Source organism: Lucilia sericata, unplaced genomic scaffold (assembly GCF_015586225.1).
Source record: "Lucilia sericata isolate MDLA Ls3-8-SP2 unplaced genomic scaffold, ASM1558622v1 Contig000167F_arrow, whole genome shotgun sequence".
NCBI classification, from domain to species: domain Eukaryota; kingdom Metazoa; phylum Arthropoda; class Insecta; order Diptera; family Calliphoridae; genus Lucilia; species Lucilia sericata.
This window is the reverse complement of record NW_023994196.1, coordinates 101,254-114,235: the sequence shown is the minus strand read 5'-3', so window position 1 is coordinate 114,235 and position 12,982 is coordinate 101,254. Positions and strand designations below refer to the sequence as shown.

The following is a 12,982-nucleotide window of genomic DNA, read 5'->3' as shown; positions in this document are numbered from 1 at the left end:
ATTTTGTTAGGATCGGAGGATCAAAAATAATTTTAACGCCCTTAACTGACATAATAATAGTAAAATAGTAGCGAAATTCGACACAAATAAGTTTTATAAGAACAAAAATCTCTACAAGATTTTATAAGGATTGGCTTATAATTATCGTACCATCTATATAAGGGATCCTTCAGTCCTTCAGTGAATGGCATCAACTACTAAATTTTCTGACAACTTCCCATATAAGGTACTGGCTTAACAATAGCACTGTCCGCCCGACCGTCAGTTTACATTTAATACAAATATTTCCTATGGATAAGGTTTGTTTGGTATTGAAAATGGGCAAATGTGGACCGATCCCCATAATATTTTGTAATGCGATTTTCATTAATACAAATCTTGTTTATGTCAAAATTCAGCCATTTTGTAAGCCAGTAATTAGCGTTAAAGTAAATTTCTCAAGGGAACCATATATGGGGATAGGATCAATTATGGACCGATCCTTACAAATTTGGTAGTGAGATATTGGCTTATATAAAACATATTTGTGTCGAGTTTCATTATTATATTCGTTTATTTTCTGAAGGGGACCTTATATGGGGTGTAGGGTCAATTATGGACCGATCCTTATAAAATTTGGTAGAGAGATTTTGACGCATATAAAACTTATTTATGTCGAATTTCATCGCTATACTCGTATTTTGAAGTCAGTAATGAGCGTTAAAGTCATTATCTGAAGGGGACCTTATTGGGGGGTAAGGTCAATTATGGACCAATCTACATAAAATTTGGTAGAGAGATTTTGGAGAATTTTATCGCTGTACTCGTATTTTTAAGCCAGCAGTGAGCGATGTAGGCGTTTCTGAAGGGGACCTTATATGGGGAGTAGGGTCAATTATGTACCGATCCTCACAAAATTTGGTAGAGAGATTTTGACATATAAAACTTATTCATGTCGAGTTTCATCGCTATACTCGTATTTTTAAAATGGGTATGACTGTTAAAGCTATTTTTCGGGGGAGGCACTTGTATTGGGACCGATATAAGGAATATTTGTGGAAACTTTTAAGTCTCTAGCTCTTCCCATTGGAACCCTATCGTGCTTTCAACAGACAGACGGACGGACATAGCTAGATCGTCTTAGAATTTAATTAGGACCCAGAATATATACTTTTGTGTGTCTACGACCAATATTTCGATGTGTTACAAACGATGTGGAGAGCACTGTCCATAATTGACTTAAACCCCTTAAAAGATCTTTTCCAAATATTACCCTGATGTTTATATTTATATCCATATCGAATCTTATAATTGAGAAAATTGTTGTGATAATATAAAAAAGTCATAGATTCAAATATATCAGAATTTATATATAAGGGAGCATTCCTTTCCCGTCATATGATTTGATGTTTATACTCTATGTGGAATGGGTAGGGCCGATTTGAAATTTTTAAAAATTGTATAAAAGTTATAACCCTAATGTTTACATTCATTTTGATATAAGTATAATAATAAAATTCAGCATTTCAAATAAATGAGTAGACCTCCCGGCATAATTTTATAGAGGGTATACAAGATTCAATTTAAAAAATTCTGCAAGAATCGGAAAAAAGATATTAGTACAATAGTTTGTTCCCCTTTATGTAGAGTTTAATATCATCGGTATTATATTATTAGGGTATATTTGTAACTCCTTAGGCTCTATTGTTCTATCCACTGGAAGTGGTATCCATTCGAATTTTAATGTTTTCATTCCTTTCATACTCTGCTTTTAGTTGTAAATGTATGAGAAAACAATTCCGACAAGACAAATATAAACTGGTGAATACTTAGTTTTATGTGGAATAACCACTAACATGTTGGCATAGAGCGTGTGGAAAGGTAGCGAGAGAGAACAAAAGCTACTCTTGTGACCGACCTACTGGCTGACTAATAAATTTATAGGTGTGCTCTACATCTTTAGCCACTTGTTGTTATTGTTTGTTATCGTTGCTTATTGTTCGTTTTTGTATCTTTTAGTTTGTATTAAATGTTTGTTATTGTTGTTGTATTTTATCCAAATACACACTCACCAAATGAGATCGTAGCGTCGTAGTTGGGGAATTATTTGTTTGGCATTGAAATTTCAGTTTGCTTTTCAAAGCCGGGCAAGTAACAACATACATTTGAATTTTATAGAAGAAAAATAATAAAAAATTCTAAAGAATATTAAACATAAACAAGTTTAAATTGCGATAAAGTGAGTTTTATTGGCAAAGTTTATTTAAAAATAAATTTAATGTTTAATTTTTTATTTCTGTTATTTTAAAGTAGTTGTTATTAAGAAAACAAATAAAAGTTTAAGCCTACAAAATGGTTGATGACATTTTTGTAAGTTTTTAAAATGAATTATTTTATCAAACACACAAATAATATGTTATAATTTATAAATCACCTTGTCAATGTTAGTTAAAAAGTAAAATAATTATTTATTTCCGTCTGTTTAATTTAATTGTGCTTGTTATAATACAATAACAAAATTATTAAATTAAGTATTATATGAATTAGTCATAGCTTTTCAGTCTGCCTGTTTTAGTTTAATTTAAATGTTTTGCTTGTATTTATATGTTTTGTGATTCACTGTGTATCTGGTGAAAGTAGAATGTTCGTTGCTTTATTTTTTGTACACATCTGTAGTTTGTCTTGATACCTGGCCATATTATAACTATACAGTATTGTTCGAAACGTGAGCTATTTTTCATGATAAAGTAAATATAAATATATTTAAAAAATCGTTATTAACGTCAAATTTTATTGCCCTTATAAACGTTAAGATGATTTTCTAAGAAGAACTTTTATGGGGGCTGCAGTCAAATAAAGCTCAACCATTATGAAAATCGGAAATATAAATTTAGCTTTACAAAACTTAGTTGTGACGATTTTTGTAGAGCTATTTTTATACCCTACACCACTATAGTGGGGAGGGTATTGAGGGAGGTTGCTGATGTTTGTAATACCCTAAAATATTGGTCCTACACCCACCTTAAAGTATACCAATCGGCTCAAAATTACTTTCTGTGTCGATTAAGCTATGTCCGTCCGTCTGTCTGTCTATCTATCTGTCCGTTTGTGTGTCCATGTTAACCTTGTGCGCACGCTACAGGTCGCAATTTTCGATATAATTTGATGAAATTTGGAACGTGCGCTTCTTGTGGTCCAAGGATAAACGCTATTGGATTGTTGAAATCGGTCCATTATTTCACCCAGCCCCCATACAACCGGACCCCCCGAATAAGGTTTTTGACCTCATAATTATGTTAAATGATCCACTATCTCTACAAAAAATGGCAAAACTTAGTTTTAAATAAGTCGTAATAATTTTAGCGATTTTTGTAATGAATGGGCATTATTTGACCCTACCCACCATACAAAGTCCCCTTTAGAAAATGACTTAATGTCCACAATTTACTTATAAACACTAGTATCACGACGAAATTTGGCATAAATAAGTTTTATATAAACGTAAATCCCGACATTAAAATTTAAAAGGATCGGTCCAAGTTTTGTCCTAGCCCTCATATAACCGGTCCTTCCGATTTGGGCCTTTTAGCTCATAATTACGTCAAATATACTATTATCTTTTCAAAAATCTGCATAACTAAGTATGATTTATAAGGATTGGCTCAATTCCGATTTGGGCCTTTTATCTCCTAACTGCGTCTAATATATGCTGATATTTGTAACACTCAAAAATATTTGTCCTTAAATATACCAGTTAAGAATCACTTTCTAATGCGATTAAGCTATGTCCGTCTTTGTGACCGTGTAAACCTTGTGTGCACGCTACAGTTCGCAATTTTCATTGAAAATTATTGAAATCGGTCTTTTATTTCTTATCAGGTTCAACATAAATGCTTTATTATTGAAAATGAATCACATTTAATATTCTCAATTGGTGTAGAGTATCATATGGACGGCCACGCCCGACTATAATTTCTTACTTGTTATATTTAATAATTTTGAATAGGTTTAGTCCTTGGTCCAAAGAAGATCATTATTCGATTAAACGCTTCACATAAACGGAAAGTCACACAGACGGACGGACATAGTCATTTGTATCGGGACTAGTTGAAATAATAGACCGATTTCCACCATTTTCAATAGTATTAGTCCCTGGTGTCAAAGAAAATCATTATTTGACGAAAAGCTTTACATGGCCAGACGGACAGACATCCAGACTGATGGACACAGCTAAATAGACTTAAAAATTATACTAAGCAAAAAGCAAATTCATATAGTAAATTAACACTTTCATATTTTATTGATTTCCTTATCTGAAAATATTGCTTAAGTTTTCAACAATACTGTACACTTTTATATGTTTTCGTATTATGTTTGTGTATAACCACTGTTGACTGTTTTTATTTTATTTTGCCGGTTTTTCTGTATTTCTGTTGTTGTTGTTATTGTTCAAATGTATTTCTGTTTATTTGTTACTAACAATCACCGCTTAATGGTTTTTCATGTTTAACAAAAAAATAAAAAAAGACTTTAAAATCATTATTTTTTTGGGGTTCTTTGTTTGTATTAAATTTAAAAAAGTCATTCAACTCATTTGTTTAAGAATTAATTGTATTATAGGTTTCTTATTTTTTTACGTGTTTAAATAGTTTTGAATCTTTGTTTTTCCTATGATAGATAATAGGTTATTATTATGTATTTTTTTAAATTCCCATAAAAAGTATTATATTAATCGTTTGCCAAGAAAATAGTTTTTTTTTTCTGTTTATGATGATTGATGTGTTTTCTAGGTAAACTTCTTATAGAAGGTGGAATCATTGTAATTACAATATATGACCATTTCTGGTAAATAGAAGTTATTATAAGTATAATCTTACTTGAAATAAGTTAGGTAAAGATTAGTGCTATAAGAATGTTATAAAAGGGTTTAGTGTTGAGTTATTTTATTTTTGGGAGAAATGCAAAAAGAAATCTAAGTCGATTACAAAAATAGTTAAATTAAAAATATACTCAAGTTTTTAACATTAACCGATTTTCCAGATATTTCCTTTATTATTTGCTCATACTTACTACACATGTTTGTTTTGCCTCTTAAACTTGTTGATTTCGAAATGATAGCCTATTAAGTTGGAATATTTTCCTAATTACATTTAGCATTTGTTTACAGTCTACCCAACATTTACTTAATTATAATCCTTACCTTTTTTTATTAACAGTATTAAACAATTTCCTAGTCCCATATTTCTACTTTATTTTATTGTTATTTAATATATTAATGCCCACATAAAAGGCATTTAATATAAATAAAGGATAAAGATCCTTTATTTATATTAAATTTTGCATTTAATTTAATTTGGTCTATTAAATAAACTTTTATTTTATGACAAATACATTCATTAATTACACAATACATAGCAAAAGTAATAAATTAAGATACTTAAATGTGAAAAAATATTATTATATACTATCGGTAGAAATAGAAGCATTATATTATGGTTTATTTATATTACTATACAATAGTACATAAATATGTATATTGATATTGCTTGGTTGACACTGTTATGTATTGAAGTACATACATATTTACTTACATATATTCATATAGTTACAATAAAAATCTATTTTATTATTTATAATACGGTGAAAGATTGTAATGCAATGGAAAAACCTGTGTAGTATAAATATATATTTGCACATACCATATGTAATATAATATAATAACTTGTATATATGTAGATTGAAACCGCACAGATTACTTTAGCTACTAACAAAGTAGTAGTATTGATATTAGTAGTAAGGGAACTATATATGGACTATTAATAAACTTGGAATAACTAATTAATCCTTCTGGGATCTTATACCCAACTTAATAAGACTTTAGTTCACAACTGGTGTACCACCTTTACTAGAGTCACTGTCCCGAAGAAGTACACCTATTATTCGTAATTGATGTAATATATGTACATATATTCATACACCAATCCTCCTTTTCGTATAGTGCTAAAAATGAACGTAATTAGTTTTATAATAACCACAATATCTATCTGTCGAATTTCATGAGGTTCGATCCATGACCCTTACATGAATGACTTAGAAATATCAATTTCATGAAGCTTGTGTAAGAAATATCCTACGTTTGGTGAGGTCATTGAGGCAGTCTACTCACACACTACACTATACTGGCCCGGTTGTTATATCCTAAAGCGCATCGCGCCACGACCCACATATTGAACTTTACATGGGGTCAATACGGAGTCAAATTAACCTGAGGCACGAACAAAACATTCTATACCTTAACATCTATCCTGAATAGATCCACTGTTTCGTGCAACGTCGGAGTACCCAAAGTAGCAGTCTTGATAGCCGAGAGCGCGGGACAGTGACAAAGTAAATGATCAATAGTCTCCTCCTCGTCCTCGTCCTTATCACAGCAACTTCTACAGAAGTCGTTGTATGGAAAATTCAGTCTTCTAGTATGCGCACCTATTTTACAGTGCCCTGTCAACATGGCTGCTACTAGTCGTTGCCTAACTCTTGATTACACCTTCTACCATCATAAAGTGGTCAGATATGTCTAGAAGTTGAACAATTGTTCAGGCAGCCCATCTGATTTAAGAAGCTGAATTATGGATTTACAGCAGGAAAGTGAAACCGCAACAATTATGTCAGCATCGATAATATATAGGCGAGCATCAATTTTTGCTAGTGCATCCTCAATATCGTTCCATGGAACATTTGAATGTCACGGTTCCCAGAGTAGTTCTATATTCGAATGGTTTGCCATCTCGTCAATAGACGTCCAAAATTCGCGAAATAGTCTGGATATCGTACAGACTCCAGTTAGAGATTTGATGGCAGACTTACTGTCAGTACAGATACGAATATACCAATTGAATATCCAATAGTACTTCATCCAGTTTGCCGCTCACTGCATTGGTCGCACAGCTTAAAACTCAACATTTAATTAAACAAGGGCCACCTTCTACATCCCTTGCTGGCTTGGATCCGTCAGTGTAAATAACGATCAATCCATTTAATAAATGAAATCAGTCGGTATTGACACTGAATTGACAAAAATCGCCCAGACCAGCTAAAAAGTTTGATGACCAACGATTGGATGTATTTGAGAAACATTGACCGACAGATTTTGCATGACTGAAATGCTGCTCGAACGCTATTAAAGAAAATCATTTTTGAACTAGTAATGAAAAATGGATATAGAGAACATGAAGCGTAAATCAACCGAATCAACACCAAAGCCAAATATCCATTTTGCTAAGGTTATGCTCTATATTTTAATGGGGTTAGAAGGATCGTATTTCTTATGAGCTGCTGACTTCTAGTACACGTTGCAATACCTGGTGAAAAACTATTTTGAATATATTTGACAGACAGACGGACGTCGGTAAAAAGATTCAGATTTCGAGATATGTACTTACACCTAATATTACAATAACACCAACTATATAATAAACTATTCCACACATATAAACATCAAATTTAAGTCCACATTTTAAAGCATGCCATTTGAATTAGTTTGGTGGATGAGACTGAACAACAAATACATATTATCATTATTATTGAATTAAGACTAATTTTGTACAATTTCTTTAATAGACTAAAAAGGTATGGGTTGGAAAACTTTTATTGATTATAATGTTCTTACTAATGTCATGCCGTCAAACATTACAAGCTAAATCTATAAATGTAAGTATACACCAAGACAAAAAAAAAAACATGTAAACAAATGAATTTACAAATAAGTAAATATGTAAATATGTAGAACGAATACATAAAGTAGACAAATATTTTACTCTTTACTATGTATGTATATACACAAATATACCCAGCAAAAACTTGAAGAAAATTTTCAATTATTTTACATGAAAGTAGTCTGATATTGACTTATTAACAACATGTTATACAAATACTTAGAGCTATTCTCTTGCAAAACTAAGGAAAGTACACCTATACATATGGATGTTTTCCTTTGAACTTTTAGCTCGTTACATAAAATCCTTTGTGGGAAGCACTTGTAACATGTTAGATAAACTGTCAATTTAGAAATAATAAACTTTTTGCTGTGTATATCATAAACTTTTGCCTACGTATTTAATAAATAATATTAATATATTTAATTGGGAAAATCCTTATAGACACCAATATAAACTCGATATGAAATTAAATGAATTATACTTAAATTTATTTATTTGTACATATTATACATATAAATACATACACATACATACATATTTATTATCCTTATATACACATTAACCCAGTTTCATATAAATATACACTAGCAATGTGTATACGAATGTATAAATAAGTCCAGCCAGTCTTTGTCTGCTTACTAGAACGTAGTTAATTTAAATTATTAATATTCGTCTTTATTTAAAAATATTTTGTTATTAAAAAAAAAATTAAAAAGAATTTTTATTATTCTTATACGTAAATAAATTATTCATTCTTACGCTTAATTAAAGTTTATAAAAATCCGCTTATTAATTGTAATTTTTTTTATAACTTCCCCCGTATTGAATTTGTCTGTCTGTCCGTGTGAGTGTGTGTGTATATATCTTTGACTTAATGTTGTGTGTTAAAGCCAAGTAACAAACATTAATTGTAGTTTTCTGTGTGTAACAATATTTCCTTAATTTGTTTAAAATTGTTAATAATAATAATGTAATTTAACATGAAATGAATTGTATTGAATATTTTAATTGTATTGACTTTTTGTGCATCAACAGGACTTTCAACAGCTTGAAGCTAACGCTGTAAATAAATCAGTACAGGAACTTTCAGCCGGTGGCATGGATCCGATTTCGAAGTTACGTGCTATTTGCATTTCTCGTGGCGCCAATGGCATTATTGGTTTGGGCAGGTATGTATGTAATTTTTAAAATTAATAAAATTTTTTCTTTTACACTGGAAAATAGTACTTTAGCTTAAATGTTTCAATAAATCAAGAAATTAACAAGTTAGAGTGCTATATTCGGATGTGCCGAATCTTAAATACCCTACACCAGCAAACTATATAACTAGACATACATAAGTTTTGTTTCCGTAGTGATGGTACCAACATGTATGCACATGTGTAACTAATTTTGATTAGGTCCAGAAAAATTTATATTAAGTGATTTTCGGATGTGGCCCTCGAACGGGTGCTTTGACTTATTATGGACCGATCTGACCGATGCCAAAAAATGTAGAAGAATGATTTGTATATTTACAAACCATATTCCTGTCGAGTTTTACTCCGACTTATATATTTTAATTGATTTTTGAAACGATGATTGATGACCTTATAACGGAGCTATGACCAATAATAGGACAGTTCGAAAACAGTTTAACAGAATGATTTATCTATACACAGAACATACTCATGTCGAATTTTATCCGGATATAATCATTTAATAATGAATCATTTAGAATGAATGAAAAGCTAATACCAATTATGATCCGATCCGGAAAAATTCCATATAATGATTTATATATACAAAATACACATTTATGTCGAATTTTATCCCTATAACTTTTATTGTCAATGTGCGTTTGAGTAATTTTCGGAAATACTCCTGGGAAAATTTCGGAAGTGGACTTTATATGGAAGCTATGACCAATTATGGACCTATCCGGAAAAAATTTCGTAGTGTGATTTATATGTATATTATAGCTTTATTTAACAATGAATGATGTGCCTTTAGTGATTTTCGAAGTGGACCCTATATGGGAGCTATGACCAATAATGAACCGATCCGGAAGAAATTTGGTAGAATGATTTATATGTATACAAAACATATTCAAGTCGAATTTTATCTCGACAGCTTTATAATTCAATGAAATATATGCGTTTAAGTGATTTTCGGAAGTGGAGCTATGATCAATAGCCTCTCCGGAAAAAATTTTCTCTAGTGATTCATATATAGCGAAAACATATGTATGTCGAATTTTATCCCGATAGCTTTATAATTCAATGAAAAATATGCGTTTAAGTGATTTTCTGAAGTGGACTTTATATGGGGGCTATGACTAATTGTGGACCGATACAGATCTACGTTGGTAGTATGATTTCTGTACACATTGTATTTACATGTGTACAATATTGTGTTGATAATGATATATTTGAGGGAGTTATTAACGATAAACTAATTTCCGGGAATATATACCTTTTTATGGGAGCTATGGGAAATTTTGGATCGATTGTAATGCTTTCGAAATTAATTGATCACTGCCTTGAAAAAATAATGTGAGACAAAATTTATTGAAATAACTTTGGTAGTTTCTGAGAAAACTTCTTAAGAATTAGCAAAAAACGTAATTTTTTTCGAGGTAGTCTGAAATTTTTACTCATACATTTTTACGTTGTGAGCCGATGTTGCTGATTTTCAATAGCAAACTGCTTGGGATAATAGTAAATATTCTGGGTGAATTTGGTTGATTTCCTTTGCTTAGTTTTAACGTGAGCGTATTTTACACAGACATACAGACAGACATAGCTAAATCAACTCAGAATTTCAAAAGGACCCAGAATATATATATGTATGTATATGTACTTTGTTGGGTCTTAGATGTATATTTCTTGGTGTTACACACGGAACAGTAGTAGCCGTGGAGTAGATTGTGGTGGAGGGTATACAAATTATTTAAAATTGTGTGGTAAATGAGTGTTGGAAAGAGGGAGAGAGGTAACAGTTTTGCTGATATTTGTAATACACAAATCAGATATACATATTTTTGACTAATTATAACAACTATAAAATGCCTTGAGGATTCTACATCTTATAGTTTTCAAGGCATACGGTGCTACGCCTCTATTATTATGTTGCCCATTTGTTTGCCATATGTACGATTGTTTGTATTTAATTCATGTGGGAGATGTCACGCACCCAATACCTAGTCTACTCATATTTTGTTTATGGGTACCTTACCTTCTTGAAATTTCGTAATAAAAAGAAGTCTATAGTTCCTACAACAAAATTTGTCCATTCGTCAAAGACTTTAAGCTAACCCAGAACCAAACAAATAACCTGTCTGCCGGTCCATCTTTCAGTTTTAAAGATAACTTTATAAAACTTGACCAAGAAATTCGGTTAAAAGTTTTCCGTAGATCACATACAAAAGTCCTTTTGGAATTATAGAAAGGACACGTTAATGAATATAGAATTAATAAATGTTTCTAGAGTCGATCTTCGTTTGTGAATTCTTCGGTCCATTTTGGTAAATATCTTATAGAGTTTCCGGTATTTTATTTTAAACTTCATCAAAGTATGAGTCGTATATTTAAACCGAATTTTGGAAGGTTGTATATCGATCCTTTTATGGATTTATGTGTTAATATGGATTTTATGTTATGGACCAAACTAGGGAAAACAGTTCCATTAATATCTGAAATTTTAAAAAGCTTAAGCTTACTAATCAATGAAAAATTCTCTTTAAAAACTCCCCCCATATAAAAATATAACTTTAAATCCTTATACATATATTAGCCTATATCCCTACTATATGTCCTTATATCTTATAAAAAACATCTTTTATCTATAAAATTATTAAATATTTATTTTACTTTCTTTTCTAAAATAGAGTTTTCCGTAATATGGATGATGACGGTAGTAAAGCTCTAAATGAATATGAATTCACAAAGGGCATTAAAGAAATGGGCTTGGAATTGAGTAATGAGGAGATTAAGGAAATGTTTCGTAGGTAACTAGAGATTTTTTCAACAAGAAAAAAAATACACAAATATTAATTACATATTTAAATCTTTAAAAACATTTTTTTCTTTCTCTTTAAAATTTCTTTTCCTATCTTGACAGCTTCGACGAAGACGGCAGTGGTTCAGTAAATATGACAGAATTTCTGCTAAAGTTGAGAGTATGTAGTGAAAATTCTTTGCTTCCTCGTTTTTTTATTATTTATCATGTTATTTATTTATTTTTGTAATTCTCAAGAAATGTATAAAATTTCATTATTTAACATTATCTTACTGTTTTTGTGCTCTTCTACCCAATGTTTTTCTCTTCTCTTTTTATTATTAGTAATATTTTAATAAATTAAATTTTTTATTATTATTTTTACGATTATTACGATTACAGCCTCCCATGTCAAAAGCTCGTTTAGATATAATTGATAAAGCCTTTGCCAAAATGGATAGAACGGGTGATGGTGTCATAACCCTGGAAGATTTGAGAAATGTTTATACGGCTCGTGAACATCCCAAATTCAAGAGTGGCGAAAAGACTGAAGATGAAATTTTAACTGACTTTTTGCATAACTTTGAAGGTGGTCGTGGTAACTTGGATGGCAAGGTAAATGAACTTTTCTTCAAGTCTTTAAATTCAAAATATGTAAATATTTTTATGTATTTTCTCATTTCATTACATTCTGTGTTTTTCATTTTAACTGATAAATAATACTCTGTTGGCCGTTTTTCTCGTTTTCTCCTTTTTGCAGGTAACCAAAGAAGAATTTGTTAATTATTATGCCACAATTAGTGCCTCCATAGATAATGATGAATATTTCCAATTAATGATGACAAGAGCTTACGCTATGGAATAATCTGCTGTAGTATAAGAGCATTTTGGTTATATGTATAAATAAATGAATTAACTGTTTTGCACATTTTTCCATTTCACATTTATTTTATGTTTTAAAATATTTACATGTATTTTCTTTTTTTGGAAATTTAATTAAGATCAAATAAATAAGTATTATACATACAAATTGTATGATAGAAAGCATTTCTAAATATGGTTTTAATTATATTTAAAATATTTTTAAATTAAATTTATAAACATTTATACACAATTTATTAAATTTATACACATAAGAATATTGATTTCTATAATTTCCTCTATAAAAAGCTGAAGTTTGTAACGTACAAAAATTCTATCAATTAGATTAGAATCACGTTCTTAACAATGACCATCCTTCTGTTATTTGGATTCATTTCCTAATGGGGTCCTTAATATGGGTGTAGAGTAGGGGCTCATACAAAACTTGT

General features: G+C 30.4%; 1 protein-coding gene across 4 annotated transcripts; it reads left to right on the top strand.

Moving 5' to 3' along the window:
* The first annotated feature begins 2,047 nt into the window (after positions 1 to 2,047).
* LOC119601464 (calcyphosin-like) lies at positions 2,048 to 12,721 on the top strand. 4 transcript variants are annotated; one of them, XM_037952407.1, is made up of 8 exons: positions 2,048 to 2,218; positions 2,290 to 2,349; positions 7,597 to 7,686; positions 8,730 to 8,863; positions 11,563 to 11,682; positions 11,796 to 11,853; positions 12,075 to 12,287; positions 12,433 to 12,721. In XM_037952407.1, exons 2-8 carry the CDS (start codon positions 2,332 to 2,334, stop codon positions 12,535 to 12,537), a joined length of 738 nt encoding a protein of 245 aa, XP_037808335.1. In that variant the 5' UTR covers positions 2,048 to 2,218; positions 2,290 to 2,331; the 3' UTR covers positions 12,538 to 12,721. The 4 variants fall into 4 exon arrangements, with proteins under 4 accessions (XP_037808335.1, XP_037808336.1, XP_037808334.1 ...); XM_037952406.1 differs by having other exon boundaries at positions 2,087 to 2,218; positions 2,293 to 2,349; positions 12,433 to 12,603; XM_037952408.1 differs by lacking the exon at positions 7,597 to 7,686 and having other exon boundaries at positions 2,071 to 2,218; positions 12,433 to 12,603.
* Positions 12,722 to 12,982: the final 261 nt, after the last annotated feature.

Coding starts and splice junctions, on each gene's coding strand:
- LOC119601464 (XM_037952407.1), top strand. Junction 7,687..8,729: donor TACAAGCTAAATCTATAAAT/GTAAGTATACAC, acceptor GTGCATCAACAG/GACTTTCAACAGCTTGAAGC. Junction 11,683..11,795: donor ATTAAGGAAATGTTTCGTAG/GTAACTAGAGAT, acceptor CTATCTTGACAG/CTTCGACGAAGACGGCAGTG.